The 24,072-nt window shown below is 50.9% G+C and overlaps 1 protein-coding gene across 2 annotated transcripts in view; it reads left to right on the forward strand.

Annotated features, from left to right (window-relative positions):
* thsd7aa (thrombospondin, type I, domain containing 7Aa) overlaps positions 1-24,072 on the forward strand; it is a 237,446-nt gene that overhangs the window by 104,300 nt on the left and 109,074 nt on the right. For both annotated transcript variants that reach the window (XR_013969369.1, XM_080863183.1), the window contains exons 8-10: positions 16,485-16,725; positions 18,786-18,901; positions 20,061-20,193. Coding sequence is in view for 1 of the 2 variants with exons in the window: in XM_080863183.1 (XP_080719309.1) it covers positions 16,485-16,725; positions 18,786-18,901; positions 20,061-20,193 (490 nt within the window). In the remaining variant the exon portion in view is untranslated. The remainder of the gene's footprint in view (positions 1-16,484; positions 16,726-18,785; positions 18,902-20,060; positions 20,194-24,072) is intronic.

Genomic DNA, 24,072 nt, shown 5'->3' on the forward strand with positions numbered 1-24,072 from the left:
AAATCGTTGGTCCTCAAGATACATGGGATACTTCTGCCTGGCTGCAGCTGCAGAGAGCAGTAGCTCTTTTGTGTAGACTACATTGCGCAAACCTCCAACATGGTCAATAACGATCTGCTGAGCAATCAGTGAATGCTCTTTAAGGTTCTTAACCATTCCCTCGTTAGTCAGTCAGTCAGGGTGCTTGCTAATCAGTGCTTTTGCAGTTTTAGAGATGCTAAAAGTCAAAGTCATTAAATCATTTTCACTAATGTGTTCCAGCTGTTTCTCAAAGTCTCAAATTCTGTTAATTGAAAGTCAGCGTCAGCAGCATCAGAATCACTGTCCTCAGGCGGAACAGCCACAACGTCCTCATGCTGAATAAACCGATTAGTCTGAAGTTCCTCAAATATATTGTAATGACCTGGCTGGGGTCTTTAGCCAGATGCATTCTGCGTATTGTGTTGTCTGTGTTTTCTATCGTTCTGCTAGTTCCTATGTGTTTGATTCGCATGTTGTGTTAGTGTTATGTTAATGTAAGCCATAGTGAAGTTGATGTGTGTTCTGTGGAGTGGGTTGAATTGGCATGGTTGGCTGACACCGCGACTCTATGTGGTGGGAGCGGGATAGGGGTTCGGTGTCAGCAGCGTTACGTTGTTGTAGAAAAAGATGGTAAATAAACGACTGGTGTGAACCACTACTGTCTCCTGCTGGATCATTTGGGGATTATCAGTCTGCTGCTGAGACGCTCGGGGTCGTGCGGTGTATGAGGCATGAGCGCTCTCCATCCGTTGCGAAGTTTAGCGATAGCCGCTAGCGCCCCGCTAGCCGTTTAGCTAATGAGCAGTTTAGCCAGTTTAGCTCCACTAACACACGATCGTTACAATTGGTGTCAGAAGTGGGATTCATGAGTGTCTAGCAGACACTATGGAGCCGACCATAGGCGAATTAGAGCGTATAATCCGAGACAACTGCTCGCTTCTGGAAAGCATGGCTGCCGAGACCCAGCGGAGAAGACCCAAGCTGGGGCGGCCAGAGGGCCACAGCGCGCCCCGGAACAGCCACCCCCTGCTCTCCCAGCGACGGGAGAGGATTCCTGGGGCCGCATCACAGCTTCCTGGCAGGACGGCTGCTAAGCTACAGCACTACACTGGGGCGACGCAGCTGGAGCCGTACCTGGCCCAAGTCACGCTGGCTGCCACTCACAACGGATGGGGTTCTGCTGGACCTGCCCCCAGAGGAGCAGCGCGACCTCCACGGCGCTCGGCAGACGGTTTGGACAGAGATCATCAGCCGAACAGAGCAGGGAGGAGCTGGCTTGCCGACGCGAGGGAGAGAGCCTGGGGTCCTTTGCTGCGGACGTCCGCCTCTATGCCCGACGGGGCTATCCGACATTCCCAGGAGCGGCACGGGAGGAGCTGGGTCTCCACGCCTTCCTGAGGGGCCTCACACCGGAGAGGCTGCGACAGCATGTCCGGCTGTCATCCCCCCGAGACCTGGAGGAGGCATTGAGGGAGGCTGAGCGGGCTGAGGAGGTGCTGCGGGGCGAGCCAGTGACCCGACGATCGGCCAGGATGGTCGAGCAAGAGATGAGCGTCCCAGTCGGATGAGGAGGAGGAGGCCAGACGAGCCCAATCAGAGGCAGTTCCCCGTCGGAGGCGCCAGACAGACTGCTGTTATCGGTGCAGGGAACCCGGTCACCTTGCCCGGAGCTGTCCCGCACCTAGTCCTCGGAACCAAGTGACATCACCAATGGGAAATGGCCACGGGGTGGGACAGTGAGGGAACCCTCACCCAAATCAGTAAACCCTCTCCGTGACACTCATCCCGTGGTGGGCCGCTGTGGGTCCGCCCGTGGACTGTACCTGGACTGTATAATTGATGGACGGTCTTGCCGGGCCCTGGTGGACACGGGGTCCACCATCTGCTTGCTGCGGAGGGGGGTGCTTCCGGAGACGGGCGGCTCATTGCCAAAAGACTGGACCCCTACTCACACAGCGTTGCACACTGTCACAGGAGAATAGACTGTGATGCCGGGGAAAAAGACTCTGCAGGTGGTGGTGGGAACGAACAGTGTGAACCACGAGTTCTGGCTTGCCGACATAACAGACGAGTGCATTGTTGGACTGGACTTGCTGGCCCACTGGGGGGCACGGGTCGATGTGCCGGGAGTTGCCATCCACCTTGGTTCTGAGACCGTGCAGCTCCAAGTGGGCCGCGGTAGCCAGGGACAGACCCCCACCCCACCAGCACCCCCAAAGCCCTCGCGCCCCATAGCCCCATGCCATAGCCAGGGGCCGAGGGCGGCCAGGGTGCGGAAGAGGACCCAGGGGGTGAACGTAAGCAGGGCCAACATCCCGCAGCCAGAGTCGCCGCCTAGCTCGGCAGTCTCCCCGTCACCTGAGACTGTCGCGGCAGTAGAGGAGCTTGGGCGGCGGAGTGGGGTGCACCTCAGTGCGACACAGCAGCGGCAGCTGCAGAGCCACTTGGCAGAGTTTATGGACACTTTTGCCGCCAGGGAAGAGGACTGCACAAGGACGGGCCTGGTGCAGCACACTATAGACACTGGAGCAGCTGTTCCAATCCGGCTGCGGCCCCACCACCTGCCCCTCGCCAAACGCCAAGCTGCCGAGGGACTGATAAAAGAGATGGCAGCTAATGGCGTCATTGAACCCTCGGATAGTCCATGGGCCGCACCTGTGGTTATGATGCGGAAGAAAACAGGGGGGTGGCGCCCTTGTGTGGACTACAGGCGTTTGAACGCGGTCACCCGCAAGGACTCTTACCCGTTACCTCGCATCGATGACGCACTGGATTACATCGCTGGGTCCAGTTGGTTCAGCTTGCTAGACCTCCGCAGTGGGTACTGGCAGGTGGAGCTCGCTGCCGAGGCACGGCCCAAGACTGCATTCACCATAGGGCAAGGACTGTGGCAGTTTAAGGTGATGCCTTTTGGACTATGCAATGAACCAGCCACGTTTGAAAGGTTAATGGAAAGGGTCCTCAAAGACATTCCCCGTGCCCGCTGCATGGTCTATTTGGATGACTTGCTGACTCATGCTAAGGACTTTGAACAGGCCGTGGCTAACCTACGAGAGGTTCTGACTGCCATCCGCGGGGCCGGACTAAAGCTGAAACCGGCCAAGTGCAACCTTCTTGCTCGCCAGGTGAAGTTCCTGGGACATGTGGTGAGCGAAAAGGGGGTGGCTACTGACCCCGAGAAGGTGGTTGCTGTGGGGGACTGGCCCCCCCCATCGAACGTCGCTGAGCTACGAAGCTTCCTGGAGCTGGCCTCCTATTATAGGAGGTTTGTAAAAGACTTTGCCACCGTCGCCAGCCCCCTGCATCAGTTGACAAACAAGGGTCAGCGGTTTGCTTGGACGGAGGACTGTGCAACGGCTTTTGAGCAGCTGAAAACTGCCCTTGTGACTGCCCCGGTCTTGGCGTATCCTGACCCCAGCCAGCCTTTCCTTTTGGACACTGACGCCAGCAACGTGGGGGTTGGAGCGGTGCTCTCCCAGAGGGGAGAGGCTGAGGAGCGAGTGGTGGCATACTACAGCTGCAGCCTCAGCCGGGCCAAGAGGAATTACTGTGTTACCCGGCGTGAGCTGTTGGCTGTGGTCCTGGCGGTTCGTTATTTCCGACCTTACCTCCTGGGCACTAAGTTCCTGCTCAGGACGGACCACGCCAGCCTAACCTGGATGCTGAACTTTCGCCAGCCGGAGGGTCAGGTGGCCCGGTGGCTGGAAATACTACAAGAGTACGACTTTGAGGCCCAGCACCGACCAGGACGGCAGCACGCCAACGCTGACGCCCTGTCCAGGCGTCCCTGTTCTGCGGATGAGTGCCGGTACTGCAGGCGCCTGGAGGAGCTGGACCGGGGTCCGACATCGGCAGCAGCGGAACCTGAGGGTGTGGATGAGGGGCAGGAACCTTTCACCGCAGCGGAGCTACAGCAGCACCAGGTGAGCGATCCAGCGCTGGGGATGGTGAAGGACTGGATGGAGGCAGGGACACGGCCAGACTGGTCCGCCGCGTCTTCGCAGGGGCCCGAGACCAAGTCGCTGTACTCCCAGTGGAACAGCCTGGAGCTCCATGGCGGTGTAATCTACCGGCGGTGGCGAGCGCCAGACGGGGGAGGCAACATACTCCAGCTCCTGGTTCCCCGGGCCTTGCGGCCTGAGGTCTTCCGCTGGGTTCATGGGGCTGCAGGTACCGGCCATTTTGGGAATGGCAAGCCGGTGCGACGGCTGAGACCGAGGTTCTACTGGCCGGGTTGTCGTCAGGACGTGGAGATCCATGTCCACTGCTGTGACGACTGCACGGCGCAGAAAGGTCCCAGCCAGCGCTCCCATGCCCCATTGCAGCAATACCTAGTTGGGGCGCCAATGGAGCGGATCGGAGTGGACATCCTCGGTCCCTTCCCTGTTACTGATGCCGGCAACCGGTATGTCCTGGTCGCGATGGATTATTTCTCAAAGTGGCCAGAGGCGTATGCGGTGCCGGATCAGAGTGCGGTGACGACGGCGCGGACTCTGGTGGATGAGATGTTCACGCGGTTTGGTGTACCGGAGGAGCTCCATAGCGACCAAGGGAGGAATTTTGAGAGCCAGGTGCTGGGAGAAGTGTGTCGGAGGCTGGGGGTGAGAAAAACGAGGACCACCCCCCTCCATCCTCAGAGCGATGGTCTGGTTGAGCGGTTCAACCGCACGCTGGCCACCCAGCTGGCCATCCTGACCAGCCAACATCAGAGGGACTGGGACCAACACCTGCCCCTTGTTTTGTGGGCGTATCGAACAGCAGTGCAGGAGTCAAGTCAGTGTACTTCTTCAGCGTTGATGTTCGGAAGGGAGCTCCGAACCCCGGTGGACTTGGTTTTCGGGGCGCCCCCTGAGCCGGAGATTGCTGGTGGACCAGAGATGGACTACTTCCGGCGGCTCAGGGAGCGGTTGCACACGGTGCATCAACTGGCAAGACGGACGTTGGAGGGAGCCGGGGCCCGCCAGAAACGGGCGTATGATACCCGTGCGCACGGTCCTATGCTGGGGGCCGGAGATCGGGTCTGGGTGTTCTGCCCCCAGAGGAAGCGGGGGCTGACCCCCAAGCTCATGAGCCACTGGCAAGGCCCGGGCGAGATCCTGGAACAGCTATCGGAGGTGGTCTTCAGAGTCCGGATGCCGGGACGGGGAAGGCGGGTGGTGCTACACAAGGACCGGCTGGCGCCATACCATCCGCTTGCCCCCAACCCACAGGCTGGTGTGCAGCCTGGGGACTCCTTGCCCCCTACGCCCGGCCCGAATGGGGGCGCCATGGATTCCCAGTCAAGGCCGAAGCGTACTCGACGCCGGCCCGGACATTTGCAGGACTACAGAGTGGACAGTTAAGGTTGTGGGGACACTAAACCTTTTTGGGAGGGGGCTGTGTAATGACCTGGCTGGGGTTGTTAGCCAGATGCATTCTGGGTATTGTGTTGTCTGTGTTTTCTATCGTTCTGCTAGTTCCTATGTGTTTGATTCGCATGTTGTGTTAGTGTTATGTTAATGTAAGCCACAGTGAAGTTGGTGTGTTCTGTGGAGTGGGTTGAATTGGCATGGTTGGCTGACACCGCGACTCTATGTGGTGGGAGCGGGATAGGGGTTCGGTGTCAGCAGCGTTACGTTGTTGTAGAAAAAGATGGTAAATAAACGACTGGTGTGAACCACTACTGCCTCCTGCTGGATCATTTGGGGATTATCAGTCTGCTGCTGAGACGCTCGGGGTCGTGCGGTGTATGAGGCACGAGCGCTCTCCATCCATTGCGAAGTTTAGCGATAGCCGCTAGCGCCCCGCTAGCCGTTTAGCTAGTGAGCAGTTTAGCCAGTTTAGCTCCACTAACCCACGGTCGTTACAAAATATTTTCTGAAACAATCTCAGGTTTGAATTTCATCTTATTGTCAAGCTGATGCTCTTTGTTTTCGTGTGCATTAAAGGTTAGTATCTCTACTAGTGAAGATTGTGTCGTTTCCACAACACTGCTCTCCTCCCACGGTCCCTAGAGATGTTGAAAGGAATGACTTAGTCGAAGGCTCTAGAGGTCCCTATATACGCACGTAAACTTGTGTCAAAAAGTTCACCAAACTGATACGCACAGAATGTTTGCCTTCATCATGCAGTTGAAATTAGTGCATGCTGTTGGCTTCGTTTGTGCTGTAGTGATGGGATTTCCAGATCTTTTTAGAGAGCCGGCTCTTTCAGCTCCCAACCGGCTCTTCAGGTTGTTTTGTTGCTTTAACTAATTTATTATCAACAACAATATAAAATTATGCACAAAAAGAATGACTAATGTCAAAAAAACGTGGTTTTATTTATATATTTTTAAATATAAATATATGCGGTGGCCCCTAGAGACAAAGCACGTACAAACTCCAAAACACATTTCTAGCGTTAACTGAACTTCCAAAACAGAGCTACCTAGATCACTTAAATTACACAATTGAAAGCATATGTGTATTGTTTGTGTATGTATACACAAGCACTTATATATATATATAAACACCCAGCACGCCCCTGCGGGCGGTTTTTATCCTTCAAGCTCGGGTCCTCTACCAGAGGCCTGGGAGCTTGAGGGTCCTGCACAGTATCTTAGCTGTTCCCAGGACTGCGCTCTTCTGGACAGAGATCTCCGATGTTGTTCCCGGGATCTGCTGGAGCCACTCGCCTAGCTTGGGAGTCACCGCACCTAGTGCTCCGATTACCACGAGGACCACTGTTACCTTCACCCTCCACATCCTCTCGAGCTCTTCTCTGAGCCCTTGGTATTTCTCCAGCTTCTCATGTTCCTTCTTCCTGATATGGCTGTCATTCGGAACCGCTACATCGATCACTACGGCCGTCTTCTTCTGTTTGTCAACCACCACTATGTCCGGTTGGTTAGCCACCACCATTTTGTCTGTCTGTATCTGGAAGTCCCACAGGATCTTAGCTCGGTCATTCTCCACCACCCTTGGGGGCATCTCCCATTTTGACCTTGGGACTTCCAGGTTATACTCGGCACAGATGTTCCTGTACACTATGCCGGCCACTTGGTTATGGCGTTCCATGTATGCCTTGCCTGCTAGCATCTTGCACCCTGCTGTTATGTGCTGGATTGTCTCTGGGGCATCTTTACACAGCCTGCACCTGGGGTCTTGCCTGGTGTGATAGACCCCAGCCTCTATGGATCTTGTACTCAGAGCTTGTTCTTGTGCTGCCATGATTAGTGCCTCTGTGCTGTCTTTCAGTCCAGCTTTGTCCAGCCACTGGTAGGATTTCTGGATATCAGCCACCTCCTCTATCTGCCGGTGGTACATACCATGCAGGGGCCTGTCCTTCCATGATGGTTCCTCGTCTCCCTCCTCTTTCTTGGGTTTCTGCTGCCTGAGGTATTCACTGAGCACTCGGTCAGTTGGGGCCATCTTCCCAATGTATTCTTGGATGTTCGTTGTCTCATCCTGGACTGTGGTGCTGACACTCACCAGTACCCGGCCCTCTTCCTTCCGCTTAGCGTACAGCCTCAGGATGCTGGACTTGGGGTGAAACCCTCCATGCATGGTAAGGAGCTTTCTTGTCTTTATGTCAGTGGCTTCTATCTCCTCCTTTGGCCAGCCTATTACCCCAGCAGGGTACCTGATCACGGGCAGGGCGTACGTGTTGATGGCCCGGATCTTGTTCTTACCATTCAGGTGACTCCTCAGGACTTGCCTGACCCTCTGCAGGTACTTGGTGGTTGCAGCTTTTCTACCGGCCTCTTCATGGTTCCCATTCGCCTGCGGGATCCCCAGGTACTTGTAACTGTCCTCTATGTCTGCAATGTTGCCTTCTGGTAGTTCAATCCCCTCAGTTCTGACTACCTTCCCTCTCTTTGTTACCATCTGACTACACTTCTCCAGTCCGAACGACATTCCAATGTCATTGCTGTATAGCCTGGTAGTGTGGATCAGTGAATCGATGTCTCGTTCACTCTTGGCATACAGCTTGATGTCATCCATGTACAGGAGGTGGCTGACAACTGCTCCGTTCCGTGGTCGGTATCCGTAGCCAGTCTTGTTAATGATCTCACTGAGGGGGTTCAGGCCTATGCAGAACAGCAGTGGGGACAGAGCATCTCCTTGGTAGATCCTGCACTTGATGGTGACTTGTGCTATGGGCTTGGAGTTGGCCTCTCGTGTTGTACGCCACATCCCCATTGAGTTCCTGATGAAGGCTCTTAGGGTCCCATTGATCTTGTACAATTCTAGGCATTCCAGTATCCAGCTGTGGGGCATTGAGTCATAGGCCTTCTTGTAATCAATCCAGGCAGTGCACAGGTTGGTCAGTCTGGTCTTGCAGTCTCGGCTGACTGTTCTGTCTACCAGTAGCTGGTGTTTGCGCCTCTGGTATTCTTGCCAATTCCTTTCTGTGTCCCGCTCATGTATTGACCCATGTGCCTGTTCATCTTAGCCGATATGATGCCTGACAGGAGCTTCCATGTAGTACTGAGGCAGGTTATTGGTCGGTAGTTGGAGGGGACCGGTCCCTTCTTGCGGTCCTTGGGGATCAGGACCGTCCGACCTTCGGTTAGCCATTCCGGGTGTTTCTCGTTAACTAAATGAACCAGCTGCTGTGAACCATATATATACAGTGTGTGTGTGTATATATATATATATATCTATATATATATATATATATATCTATATATAGCAGCTGGATAGCGTAGTGGTTAAACTACACGCCTTTGGAACAGAGGATCGCAAGTTCGATTCCTGCCTGGGGCGTCTGTATCCAGTAAGGGTCCTAAGGCTAGACCCCCTATGCTAAGCAAGCCTACCGCAGACATGAGCGAGACAGATAAATATGAAGGCATGCCGGCTCGGACGTCGCCCGGATCAACAAGGTCCGCGTCAGGTGTTGAGGAACCAGGGCACCCTGACGAAAAGTGGGCTACTGGAACAAGAAGGCATCGGTGGGCAAGGGACGAAAACAGGGCGTTGTTGGAATGCTACTACGCAAGTAACCCCGGCGGAAGGGGCTACATGAATAGGATGAGGGACCTATGGATTCTTCGATACCCAACATCCACAATGACGGCGAAACAACGAATACCAACGGCTCAGAGAAGAGCTCGAGAGGATGTGGAGGGTGAAGGTAACGGTGGTCCCCGTGGTAATCGGAGCACTAGGTGCGGTGACTCCCAAGCTAGGCGAGTGGCTCCAGCAGATCCCGGGAATAACATCGGAGATCTCTGTCCAGAAGAGCGCAGTCCTGGGAACAGCTAAGATACTGCGCAGGACCCTCAAGCTCCCAGGCCTCTGGTAGAGGACCCGAGCTTGAAGGATAAACCGCCCGCAGGGGCGTGCTGGGTGTTTTTTTTTTATATATATATATATACACATATATATTAGGGATGCAACGATACACAAAATTCACGGTTCGGTTCGGTTCGATACTTTGGTGTCACGGTTCGATATTTTTTCGATACAAAAAAAATGTTCATGCCTTTTTAATTTGTCATTTATTAAAATTATAAATATATATTTTAACTCAAAAGTACAGTTTTTAAATTTAACCCTAACCCTTGTGCGTGTTTTTTATTTTGACAGCGAATGCGCACCTGCGGACCACTTATGTGCAGCCCTGGTTATTTAGCTCGTCATATTGCAGCCACAGAAATTATTTTGTCCATGAAACCATAAAGCTGCACTTTCTTTTTGCCTTATAGTTTGGAAAAGAGAGTTTATTACAGAGAAATGTCTCTTTCCAAAATAAAAGCTATACTATCCGCTTCTTCTGGGCTATATTCTCAGCAGCATATTAAACATATAAGGAGAATCATGTGCTAACAGCTGTCTAAATGACTCGGCTAAAGTTAGTAGCATGCTTGCTTGTTTTTTTTCTGCTTCCACTTGTCTTTGCACTAGGATGATGTCGGCGTAAATGTGCAGTCATATTCGTTGTGTTCCCACTAGTGCTTTCAGGTTAATCTCGTTGAAATGACCTTAACGCCACAACACGGCAAATCTCCGTTAACGAGCTATCGCCGATCGCCCCGTGCATGGGGCTAGACGGCCAACACGTTAACGAGCTAACTGTGCTAACACACTAGTTCCCACCCATGTAATTGAGCATTGCATGGCACATCCAACATACTGTTTTACTTTAGTGCATGACTCGCTTACCTTCAGGGTCATACGTCACATGAAAACCAAAATAATTCCAAACGCCAGATCTGAATGAGGGTGTGGGAGGTCCATGTTGCAAGGAGAGCTTAACTTCTGTCTCGCTAGCTTGCCCTGCGCTCTTCCTTCTGACGATGCTGTCTGTGTTGAGCGCTTAGTGAATCTGCGTTCGACTACTCCGCCTAGGCTGCACTGTCGAGCCTAGGCGGAGTAGTCGAACGCAGATTCACTGAGCTCTCAACACAGACAGCATCGTCAGAAGGAAAGTTGATAAAATAAATTAAAAATTTTGTATTGTTCGATACATATGCGTACCGAACCGAAAGCACTGTATCGAACGGTTCAATATCGATACGAATATCGTTGCACCCCTAATATATATATATATATTAGTGCTGTCAATAGATTAAAAAAAATTAACTAACTAATCTCACAATTTTCTGTTATTAATTGCGATTAATCTCAATTACTTTATTAATAGCCTGGCTCCAATTACATTTTTTTATTCTTTATATTTTAAGTAATTATCGTTGTTCACCGAAGTCCAGTGGTCTCCGGTGAGAGCGACATTCCTTACTTGCACAAGCTTGCTGGACTGCTGAGCCCTCTGGTCCCCATACAAAGTGTGCAGTCTCGACACAATGGTTCCTCTCGAGGGCAGATTGTAACACTCATCTCCTGATGCAGCACGAATGACTTCTCTCAGTCCATCATCTTCTACTATGCTAACTGGTTGGCAGTTTTTAGCTATCCAAACAACCAAGGAATTGGTTACCTTTTCTCTCACATTTTTTGTTATTCGTCCACAAGCACCATACTCCTGAAGCGTAATAATAATAATAATAATAATAATAATACATTTTATTTAAATAGCGCCTTTCAAAGCACCCAAGGACACTGTACAACAGATAAAAACTGGAAATATACACAATGATAAAAATAGAAGATAAAAGTTAAAACATACAGAAATTTAAGAATAGGCAATTTTAAACAGATGAGTTTTGAGGGTGGACTTAAAAAGAGAGTAGACTGGCGAGGTCCCGTAGAGGTGGATTCAGTTGGGTGTTTTGCTCTCAGGTGATACGCCAGTGATGAACTGCTTCTGTGGTACTTGAATTCAGCGTTGCAAATTGTGCATCTTACTCTCGTTTTGTCCAACAAGCCATCAGGCAACTTCTTAAAGAGAAACTTTCCACCCAAAAGTCCGCCCTCGTCCATGCTTGCGTGTGTTAGCTAGTGTTAGCTAGATAGTAGCATGGTGTCACTTCTTCTTCTTCTTCTAATCATTTCTGTCAGGCCAAACGCCAGCATAGCACACTGTTGCCCCCTCCTCCAGAGGTGCTCATGAATTTAAAGGTCTTAGATTACAGGAAATTAATAAAAAAACAAAATCAGCGTTAAATTTTTTTAATGCATTAAACATTTTGCGTTGATCTTAACAATTAACGCGATAATTTTGACAGCACTAATATATATATATATATATATATATATATATATATATATATATATATATATATATATATAAACACCCAGCACGCCCCTGCGGGCGGTTTATCCTTCAAGCTCGGGTCCTCTACCAGAGGCCTGGGAGCTTGAGGGTCCTGCGCAGTATCTTAGCTGTTCCCAGGACTGCGCTCTTCTGGACAGAGATCTCCGATGTTGTTCCCGGGATCTGCTGGAGCCACTCGCCTAGCTTGGGAGTCACCGCACCTAGTGCTCCGATTACCACGGGGACCACCGTTACCTTCACCCTCCACATCCTCTCGAGCTCTTCTCTGAGCCCTTGGTATTTCTCCAGCTTCTCGTGTTCCTTCTTCCTGATATTGCTGACATTTGGAACCGCTACATCGATCACTACGGCCGTCTTCTTCTGTTTATCTACCACCACTATGTCCGGTTGGTTAGCCACCACCATTTTGTCCGTCTGTATCTGGAAGTCCCACAGGATCTTAGCTCGGTCATTCTCCACCACCCTTGGGGGCATCTCCCATTTTGACCTCGGGACTTCCAGGTTATACTCGGCACAGATGTTCCTGTACACTATGCCGGCCACATATATATATATAGCTGGAGAAATACCAAGGGCTCAGAGAAGAGCTCGAGAGGATGTGGAGGGTGAAGGTAATGGTGGTCCCCGTGGTAATCGGAGCACTAGGTGCGGTGACTCCCAAGCTAGGCGAGTGGCTCCAGCAGATCCCGGGAACAACATCAGAGATCTCTGTCCAGAAGAGCGCAGTCCTGGGAACAGCTAAGATAGCTAAGATACTGCGCAGGACCCTCAAGCTCCCAGGCCTCTGGTAGAGGACCCGAGCTTGAAGGATAAACCGCCCGCAGGGGCGTGCTGGGTGTTTTTTTTTTTTCTTTTTTTTATATATATATATTCAGATAATTTAAAAAAATGTTCATTTACCTGTTACTACCACACACCAAATCCGATCATTGGTACTTCCTGGCTTGTGTAGCCACGAGGTAACAAAAGCTCTGCGCCCTAGCATCCTGGTGTCACGGTCCCCCAGTTCAAACGTCCAACCACTGCCATGGTGGGAACAACAGTTCTTGCGGCCGACCCAGTGGACCGCAAGCAGGCAAAACCCGCTACGGGTCAGGCAGTGGTGGGAAAACAGTTCGGGCGGCCTACCTCCAACCCCATGATGGAAGCGGAACGCTTCAGGCGGCATGCCACGGATCCGGTGGCGGCGGCGCTGCTCCTCCGGCGGCCTGCCACGGGTCCGGTGGCGGCGGAACGGTTCTGGTGGCCTGCCACGGGTCCGATGGCAACGTCGCTGCTCCGGTGAGCAACAGCGAGGCGTGGCACATGGTCGCTGACGTGGACGCACTGGACGTGGATGGCGTGGAGGCCGCGCTAGACGTGGAGGTCCCTCTGGTTCGCTGACCTCCGGCTGAGCGGGCCCCTCCTCGGCTGGCAGCGAGAGCCCCTCCTCGGCTGGCAGCGCCGGTTGTTCCTTCCGCTCGCCGAGCTCCTCTGCTGGTGGTTCGCTGAGCTCCTCCGGCTCGCTGAGCTCCTCCGGCTCGGGCATGCTGAGCTCCTCCGGCTCGCTGAGCTCCACAGCTGGCGACGCGGGCTCCTCCCGCTCGCTGAGCTCCTGCTCGGGCATGCTGAGCTCCTGCTCGGGCATGCTGAGCTCCTGCTCGGGCATGCTGAGCTCCTCCGGCTCGCTGAGCTCCTCCGGCTCGCTGAGCTCCTCCGGCTCGCTGAGCTCCTCCGGCTCGCTGAGCTCCTCCGGCTCGGGCATGCTGAGCTCCACAGCTGGCGACGCGGGCTCCTCCCGCTCGCTGAGCTCCCGCTCGGGCATGCTGAGCTCCTCCGGCTCGCTGAGCTCCACAGCTGGCGACGCGGGCTCCTCCCGCTCGCTGAGCTCCCGCTCGGGCATGCTGAGCTCCTCCGGCTCGCTGAGCTCCACAGCTGGCGACGCGGGTATAGATGGTCGTTGATCCGGAGGTGAAGATGGCGATGCGGAAGGTGCAGGTGGCGAAGATGACGGTCGAGCGGGTGATGTGGATGGTGAAGTCGAGAGTTCTGCGGTCGCTGCAGTCTGATGGGACGCTGGTGGAGAAGTAGCTGCAAAGGGCGGAGGTGATAATGGTGCGGCAGCTACTCGTGGTAGACTGGACAGCGATGTAGAAACAACAGGCAGGTGACATAATGGCAGGGTAGTTCCAGCAGGCATATCAGCCTCCAACTGAGGATGAAGACGAGAGGCTGACTGGACTGGCTGTGCTACGGCTACAGGCTGGGCAGCTGGCTGTGCTACGGCTACAGGCTGGGCAGCTGGCTGTGCTACGAGGTTAGCTTTCACACAGTCCCGTGAATAAACAGATGAGGTGAATGAAGATGAATTGTCCATATGACTCACCACAGCCGGTTGTTGGAAAGTTTTAGAGTCTGACTGCGGTGAGGCACGCCGGCGGTGCAAGCGTCGCTTCTTTAACGATGCCGGGGCCAGCGTATCAGGCTGAGGTTCCACCAGCCGGCCGGACAGGAGAGCAGCTGTGTGATTTTGAGCTGCCGGTCCTTGGTCTGCTGACTCAGCAGGTGCCGCAGAGGTGAGTGGAGATGTGGTGAGGTGCAGAGGGCGTGTGAAACGTTTCCCCCGCAATGGAGGGTCCAACAAGCGAGCTGCAAGCTATCAGCCTATGAAAAAAGAAATAGGCAGCAAGGGCTCCCAGGGAGGTTGCCATATCCTCCTCGCCCGGACAGCCCAAACCAAACAGCTCAAAACAGGAACTTTCCCTCAGCGTGGTTATAATCGAAATTAGTCTCTTAATGTCCAAAAAGCTCACAGATGAGGTGATTGATGATAAGAAGGAATCAAAAAATACGACCTGTAAGTGTCTCTGATGTGGATCTGCCGCCTGGATAATGCTCCGACAGTATTTCCAGAGCTGGGCGAGCAATTCCTCCTGTGAGACGGTCCTTGAGTCCGCTGGGCCCATAATGGCTGGATCGTTCTGTCACGGTCTCGCTGGCAGACCGTGGGGATGTGGGGAAAGGAGGACCCAAAATGCAGGACTCTACAGTGCAACAGTGTTTATTTACAGTGGTGACAATCCGAACAACAATAAATCCCCCCGTGCGATCCCAACTCCCGTTCCGTGTCTTCTCCTTTATCCCGTGCTCCGTGCTCTGTCTCCGTTCCCTGTGTACTCTCCGTGTGCTGCCTCCTGGTCGCCACAATTCCTCCTGAGGAAACACGTATACCAAAGGCAGCCGTGAGTACAAAACCTAACAGTAGACTTGCACTAACCTTGCACAATACACTTAAGACTGACGGGAAGTCACTCAACGATCCAGCGTCGAGGAGCTCTCAGCCACACTGTTTTGAAGCTCCTCTGACGAGGCTTGATCGGCGCCAGGTGTGTGTGGATTCCTGGGTGGGACCGGTCAGCTGGCAGGGCCACACCCACCAGGCCTAAAAGTGCCTGCCACGACCGCACCCTCACATACACAAGCACACACCCCTAAACACCTGACAGTACACCAACACGGAAAAACAGGACAGCAGACACAACCATAATAACAACAACCACAATAATGATAATAATAATAATAATAATAATAATAATAATAATAATAATAATAATAATAATAATAATAATAATAACTACAATAGTAGTCCACACTGCTCACGGACCCCGAATCCCTGGAACTGGGTCCGTGACACCTGGAGCACTTCTGTTTTGTTTTGGAGTTTGTACTGTGCCTCAGCAGAGCAACAAATATCATCATAGACAGTTCCCATCCTGTTTTTAACTTGTTCAGCCTGCTTCCATCAGGGAAGTGCTACAGGTGCCCCCAAAGCCATAACCACCCTTAACTCGTACACACACACCAATAACACAGTCCCACACAGCCATTTTCCCATTTCCCTTTATAAACCACCACTGTGCAATAATAAATTCTATGCGCAATAACCCAAACTGTATATACAAAACAAACTATTTATTTACCTATTTACTTTTTTCTTCTTACACCAGATTGTATATTTGTACATTTTTATACATTTTATATATGTAGCGCAGCAGAACTGTGCCCCCCCAACCCTCCCCCCCTACATGTTTGCACTGAGTTGGAGATGCTCTGTATCTTATTTAACAAATGTCTATTCTAAATAATAAAGGTTGAGTTTAAGGATAAAGTGACTGAAATGAACCCAGAACTGAACTGTGTATTTTTGCATTGTATTATATCCTAGGAGGCATTGTGTAACTCAATACTAAAAAATAACATGGTAGTTGATGTTGTCACTAAGTAGCTCTACAGTATAGTGGATTACACATTTGCCTAAGTAGTGAACAAACCTTGGTGGCTGTGTCAGGAAGCTGTAAACCTGCCGTAGTGACCACTTGTGAGCAAGGAAGTAGTTTGTTAATGTTGTGAATAGTTCCCTTCATCAGGGCAAGAGCACTGAATCACAAACAGTTTGTTGCACTTTTGGAGGAGCGTAAGACTGAACATGCTAACACAGGATGCTACACAGGTGTCAGGTGCTCAGCTGGGACAAAGTGCTGAAAAGAGTGTCACTGCAGTTTGTTTGTTAGTCCTTTTTGACTTGACCTTCATAAGTGAACAAACATAAACAAAAACTAGTTAGAGATCCTCTCTCACAATTGGTCCACTGTCCTTTGCATTTCCACCTCAGACACTGAATTTGAATGTTGATAAATAGTAATAACATTTTTGCATTTTTATTACAATTCCAATTTCATTTTGTTTTCAATTTCATAACCCTCACTCCTGTGTCCTGGTCATTTGTTAGCACTAATACTACCCCACTGACAACTGTGCTACAATTTTCGATTGCTTCTCAGGTGGAGTCCAGTGTCCAAACATCAGTGCTCTGCAGGAGGTGAGAAGGTGCAATGACCATCCCTGTACTGTCTACCACTGGCAAACTGGTCCATGGGGACAATGCATCGAGGACTCTTTCATTCCATCAACCAACACATCTGTGGGCCGTACTCGTGGAGATGATGTCTCCTGTTCTGTGGGGATGCAAACCCGCAAAGTCATTTGTGTCCGGGTGAATGTGGGCCAGGTTCCTCCCAAAAAGTAAGAAAACCTAATCAGCATATTTTGGCATATGACCGAATACTCTATTGCACGTCTTGTGAAGTTGAAAGGGCATGAAATTGTCCCAGTTCATTACCAGTACAAAAACTGAACAAAAATATCTATCCATGTAAAATTATTCTGGGACTTTTTCACCTTCTCTCTTATTTTTATGTTTTGACTGTCTGTTCTGTCACTTGTGATAACATTGTATGCACACATCAATGCAACTGGATTGTGTGAACTGATATTTTAAATAAATATGCTTTTCTGATTTATCTCCAGATGAAATGGATAGATGAGTCTGGCTAAATTGTTCAACATGTAAAACAAACAATGTCAGACAATGTTTAAAGATAGATGTGAGGGCGGGGTTCGCCGGTGTGTTTGTGAACAGGACCCAAAAGCAGACGCTGAGAGAGGAACTGCACGTTTTCAACAAAAAATGAGCCTTTATTATGGCTGATTGTCATGAACAAAAACTAGGAAAGGCGAACAGGGCAAGTGCGAACTGAAAAACATAAACTGGAAAACTACAAAAACTGTGACGAGACTGATGACTGACGAGACTTGGAGGAAAACCAGATGACGTGACAACGAACAAAGGAAGACAGGACTTAAATACACAGGAGGTGATCAGGGGAAGCTCAATGCAGTGGTGATGGGATTCATAATTAACTCGTTTGGTGCTCACAAACGTCTTTTGACGAAATGTCAGGGAACTTGACAAGAATTGGAAGCACCTAAAAATAATGTGACCCTTCTTATTATAATATTGCGCCAATCTGATTGCACTTGATGCAGTTTTTATTGCATCATCCTGGTAGTCAGTGGAGCTTGAAAAGAACAGGACTTCAAGTTTCCTGAAGACATTTTACCTCTCAATTTGCAAAAAATAAATAATAAAGACTCAACAGCACTAAGTCCTGTTGCTTTTAAATCTGTTTTCACCTGTTTAGCAGGAGTGGAGCAGGTGGAGGTTTGCCTGGTGCCGCAGCAGTCATGTCAGTGGGCGGGATCCGGGGGTTTCTCTGTGAATGTCACGTTCCCGTGGCAGCGTGCTTGGTGCTCGCTCAGATTTGAAATTTAATTTTTCACTGTAGAAAGAGGTTTTCTTCCCACACAGAGTGTACAGCCAACGCTAATGTTTTTGTCACTTTTTAAAACTCAAAGTAGTGTGAGTACTTCCAAGCTTTAAACGCTGCATGGTCGTACTCTCTCCTGCACTCCATATTATCCATTGTTGATCTGTTGCTGCCACGAACGTCGCACACTTGTATGTCATTGTCATGAGACACTCTCACAAACAAAAACACCGTTTAGTAACGTGGCAACGAGGCATGCTTATGGGAAAGTAAATAATCTAACTACTTTTTTCAATAGCAATCCCTTACTTTACTCGTTACTTGCAAAAAGTAATCGGATCACGCGTTACTGCCCAGTTTGCAATAAGAAATATTTCTGTTCTATCTTCCAATGTACACATACACAAAAAACTCAGCAAGGCTTTAGCTGTCATTTGAGAAAGCATCACGCCAAAAACATCAGTTTAGACTTGAGAAACAGAAGTTTTGATTCTTAGAGAGCACAGTGGAGTAAGAAGTATCATCAGAATAAGACTGGTAGAGGTAAGAAGCAAAAGATTTTAAGCACTGCCTCCATAAGACTAAAGTGAACTTTACTGATGAGGCCCAAAGTCATGATTTCATCCTGTTGAATGTTTGTGAACTGAAGACCGAGGTCCGTGCCGAAGACGATCAAATCTGGAGGAGATTCGTCAAAGAAGAATGAGCTGGGATTGCTCTGGAGACATGTGTGAGACTTCTGCAGGATGTTATCCAGCAAAAAACGATACGCAATTAACTGTTATCATCAAGGGGGAAATTTTTACATTTGTCATGTTATTCCACAAATTTTATTAATATTTTAAGTAGACATTTTAGAAACATGTTATAAAACGTCATGGAATTTGTTTTTACAGTGCAGTGTGTTCACTGCGGCTCTATCAGATTTTCAAGGGTACTCTGTGTGTGTGTGACATGTCAGTGATGTACTTTCAGGTGTCCGGAGAGTGTTCGTCCAGACACTGTCAGGCCATGTTTGCTGCCATGCAAGAGAGACTGTATTGTCACCCCATACAGTGATTGGAGCCCCTGTCCATCAACATGTCAGACAGGTAGACTCAATGCACACATTAATGCTTCTAACAATGTTAGAAAGGCCACAAACAGCTAGAATGTGCGTGTGTAAAGCAGGCACCCCAATAATAAAGCAGAAAATATGCAAATCATTATTTTAGCTGTAGCAGATAAATAATAGCAGCAGCCTCTTCACTGAAAAGGAATATCAGATATCCCAGTTCTCTTGTGAATGTTGTGACATGTTTAATAAATGCCATGGAAATGCAGTGTTTCCAACAAAGGTTCCCAGGGTTAGATCCCCAAGGATGTTACCTAGTGGAGATGGCAAGCAATGTGGGAGAAGACGTTTGACGGTCCAGTTATTGTTGTTTTTGTTCTTTTTAAGCTAAGGTATGATGAAAAAGGATTATATAGCAATAGTGAGGGCTATTTCGGTGAAGGCTGACACTTCTGATGTAGCAGCTGCTTGAATTCAATTCAGTTCAGTTTTATTTATAAAGCATCAAATCACAACATCAGTCCCCTCAAGGTGCTTTATATTGAAGAGTCTTTACTTTATATTGCAAGGTAAAGACTCTACAATATAAAGGAACACGTTTCCATGTAAATATGGAAAACCAGAAGCCAAACAAATGAGTCACTCTATTTCATTCAATCTGCACACAATTACAATTTCATCTCTCTTATACAAGCTTTAATAGAGTGAATGTTCCAGAGACATCTTTGTTGTTTGTTACATTCTCAGATCCTTTGGTCACGTTGAAGTGTGCATTAGGCTTATAAGATGCTTACTTTTAGAAGTAATAGTCCAGCTGCAATGCATCCCCAAACCATTTTCATCCTTAATAAATTATCCAAACTCAATCACTGGAAGCTTTAACCTGATATAGTAATCCTGATAGAAGTGGACTTCCTGTAAAGTCAATTATCTCTAACTGTCAGGTTGTATTGGATACCATAGAGCAGATAATGGAGATGACATTTGAGATTTCACTCAATTATATTAGCCTCTCCTTGAAATGCTGTCTTCTTGTACAGGGTGAGGAATTACATAAGTATGCTAGGTAGGCTAATAATATATATTCTCAGAGGACACCAAATACATCCTATCTTTAAAAAACAGCTTTAAAGATTCAGGGCATATTGGTAACTTCAGTTTAAAGGATCAGTGTGTTCTCTTGTGGCTTCCCCTAGGCGGTAACACTAAAAAGAAGCAATACAGGAAACGGCTCATCATCCAGTTGCCAGCTAACGGAGGACAGGACTGCCCTGAGGTACTGACCCAGGAAAGAGATTGTGAGACTCCCTCTGTCTGTGAGGGATACAGGTATGGGTCCTGTTCAATAAATACGCATTCATGCATGAATTTAAATGCTATTAATATAGTTTAAATCATTGTACACCACTCAGACACAAAAATATAAGGAATACTTTTTAGATCAGAGAATAGCATCAAGTCAGTTAAACATCTGGGATGTTGATTTGGTAACTGCATTAAAGGGGCAACAATGAGAAACCCCCAAACAGGAATGGTTTTACACGTGGAGGACATTGACATTTTTTCCATCCTCATCATTTCTGTGTTTTTTCACTCAGTGTCAGAAGAGAACCACTTTTGTATCAGTACTAATGTTGTGTTGAAATGTGTGTGAAAAAGCCATTCTTAACATGAACAACCAAAATGAACATGGCTCAGGAAAAGGCAGACGACTACTGTGTCTGGTTGGGGGTGAGCGGAGGGAGACGAGACAAAGGACTCATTGTGAAAATCCAGACTACATATTACAAATATTTATTAATTAAAGAAAAGGGTTTGCAAAGAAGAAATGCATCTTGAGCTGGTTCTACGGTAAGCTGAAGGCTCTGCCTCCTGTTTTGCTTTTAAATATCCCAGGAACCACAAGCGAGCCTGTGGGCTGCGAGAAAAGTGCTCTATTGGGGTGATATGGTACTATGAGTTCATAAAGATAGGATGGGGCCTGATTATTTGAGACCTTTAGTCCCCGTCAGCACACTCGCTGCATCGTTTTGGATCAACTGAAGGCTTTCCAGGGAGTTTTGTCACGGTCTGGCTGGCAGACCGTGGGGATGTGGGGAAAGGAGGACCCAAAACGCAGACTCTGCGATGCAAACAGTGCTCTTTATTTACAGTGAAAAACTGTAAACACAATAACTCCCCGTTGCTCCCTTGAACCCCGTGTGCGTGCTTCCCTCCGACGTCTGTGCTCGTGCTCGTGCTCCCCGCTGTTGTGTTTCCGCACACCCCGTGCGTGCTGCCTTTCTGGACCACTCTTCCTCCTGCAGGGAAACCATAGAGGCAGCCGTCAACACTAACCCTCGGCGGGCATATACGAACAACACAGACATATGCTGACACACTAACTTGGTACGATAACTCAATGATCCCGCGTCGGTGGGAGCTCCAAGACTCTCCTAAGTAGCTCCCCCGACGAGCCCTGATCAGCGGCAGGTGTGTGGCTTCGGGTGTGGCCAGTCCCTCCGCAGGGCCACACCCCTCAGGCCTGCAGGTGGCCGAGCTCCATCCTCCAGGCACACCCGCAGACATACACACCCATACCTCGCCTAAACATATGAGTGGGACACAGACTAACACAGCACAGAGAAACACACATATGTACACGCACAGAGAAGGAGAAACGACACCAAAAATACATAATAATAATAATACGCAGGTCCATGACTGCCCAGGGATCCTGGGTCGCCCAGTCCCAGGACCCTGACAGTACCCCCCCTCTAAGGGTCGGCTCCCGACGACCCAAAAACACAAACCAAAAACAGTACAACCAACCCAGGGCGGGCGGCGGGAGGTCCAGGACGGAGGGCAGAACCAAAACAAGCAAAAACCCCCAAAGAAAACAACCCCCCCAAGGTCACAGTCCCAGAGTCCGACCGCGCATCCCGCAGCAGAGCAACAAAAAGAAAAAACGCCACAAAACAGTCTCAGGCGGCCCATCAACATAACAAAAGAGTTCAGGGGGCCTACCTCGAGCCCAACGGCGGCGACGTAGCAGCTCCGGCGGACGGCCCCGGGTCCGGCAGCAGCAGCAAAACAGTTCAGGGGGCCTGCCACGGGTCCGGTGGCAGCGGCGCTGCTCCTCCGGCGGCCTGCCACGGGTCCGGTGGCGGCGGAACGGTTCTGGTGGCCTGCCACGGGTCCGGTGGCAGCGGCGCTGCTCCTCCGGCGGCCTGCCACGGGTCCGGTGGCGGCGGAACGGTTCTGGCGGCCTGCCACGGGTCCGGTGGCGACGACGCTGCTCCTCCGGCGGCCTGCCACGGGTCCGGTGGCGGCGGAACGGTTCTGGTGGCCTGCCACGGGTCCGGTGGCGGCGGCGCTGCTCCTCCGGCGGCCAGGCCCATGACGCGCCGATCGCTGACGTGGACGCACCGGACGTAGATGGCGAGGAGGCCGCGCTAGACGTGGAGGTCCCTCCGGTCCGCTGATCTCCGGCTGCTGGCAGCGAGAGCTCCTCCTCGGCTGCTGGCAGCGAGAGCTCCTCCTCGGCTGCTGGCAGCGCCGGTTGTTCCTTCCGCTCGCCGAGCTCCTCTGCTGGTGGTTCGCTGAGCAGCTCCGGCTCGCTGAGCTGCTCCGGCTCGCTGAGCTGCTCCTGCTCCGGCTCGCTGAGCTCCTGCTCGGGCATGCTGAGCTCCTGCTCGGGCATGCTGAGCTCCTCCGGCTCGCTGAGCTCCTCCGGCTCACTGAGCTCCTCCGGCTCGCTGAGCTCCGGCTCCCGCTCGAGCGCGAGCTCCTCCGGCTCGCCGGGCTTCTCGGCTGGCAGCGCGAGCTCCTCCTTGGCTGGCAGCGCGAGCTCCTCCCGTTCGCTGAGCACCCACTGGGGCCCGCAGAGCTCCCACTCGGGCAAGGCAGGTGCGGGTGGTGAGGTAGCGGCCAGTGAAGCAGACGGCTGAGGGGCGACTGCAGGCGGATGAGTCGACGGCTGCGCTTCAGCCACAGATGGATGATCCGGAGGCGACGATGGTGTGGCAGCCACTCCCGGTAGACTGGACAGCGATGCAGGGACAGATGGGTGAAATGATGGCAGAGGTGGTCCGGCCGGCATATCGACCTCCAACTGAGGATGAAGGTGAGAGGCTGACAGGACTGAAGACTGAGCCACCAGCTGGGCAGCAGGCTGAGGTGAGGGTGAAATGGCTACTATGAAGGGTGGAGAGGATGAAAATGTTACAGCTGGCCCAACAAATTCCAGGGGTCCAGAGGCAACTGAGACCTCCAGTTCGGTCTCTGGGGAAGCCCTGGGGAGAACCTCCGTCTCCATGCGGCCAGACTGAGCCAAAAAGTCATTTGGGTCTGTAGGCTCGGAACTCCCTAGCTCCCAGCTTACAGTCTCAGAGGGAATATTTGCTGGGTCTTTGGAGGTACAGCAAACAGTTTCTATTTTTATGTTTACAGAAAGGGAATTTATAACACCGGCAGAGTCCATTTTACTCACTGTGGCATCCAGAGCCGCTGGTCCTGAGTCTTCGACCAGCACAGGAGTGAGTGTGGATGTGGTTGAACGCTGCTTGCGAGGACGCCTTCTCCTCCGTGAAGGCGGGGCCGGGTGTACGGAAACAGTCCTCTGCTGTTCATCTGGGTTGTGATTTTCAATGACATGATTAATAGACACAAACGAGTCTGGTTTACTCACTGCGGTGATGAGCGCTGTTGGTCCGTTGCCAGCTGACTGGGCTGAAACCGCAGGAGTGGGTTGAGGCGTAATGGGATGATGGTAGAGAGTGCAGCATGCCTTCCGTAACGGCGGATCAAACGATTGTGCCGCGAGCACCGACGGGAAAGCCCTCCGCCGACGCGTGAAAAACCAAGCGGCTAGAGTCTCTAGGAGAGCAGCCGAACTGTCCATGCTCGGACCACCCAAGCCAAATAGTTCAAAACTCGAGCTCTCCCTTAAACTAGCGACCAGGTGCCTAAGTTTGTTAATGTCCAGAATGTTCGTGGTGAAGGTAGTGGATGAGAGATAATTGTCAAAGAACACTACCTGTATATGTCTCTTGGTTGGGTCTACAGCCTGGATTACGCTCCGGCAGTAATCCCATAGCTGCGTGAGCGATCTCTCCTCCGTGGCAACTCCTGAGTTTGCTGGGTCCATGGTGGTTGGCGGGATCATTCTGTCACGGTCTGGCTGGCAGACCGTGGGGATGTGGGGAAAGGAGGACCCAAAACGCAGAC

Source organism: Rhamphochromis sp. 'chilingali' (assembly GCF_963969265.1).
Source record: "Rhamphochromis sp. 'chilingali' genome assembly, chromosome: 17".
In the NCBI taxonomy this organism is placed as follows: Eukaryota; Metazoa; Chordata; class Actinopteri; order Cichliformes; family Cichlidae; genus Rhamphochromis; species Rhamphochromis sp. 'chilingali'.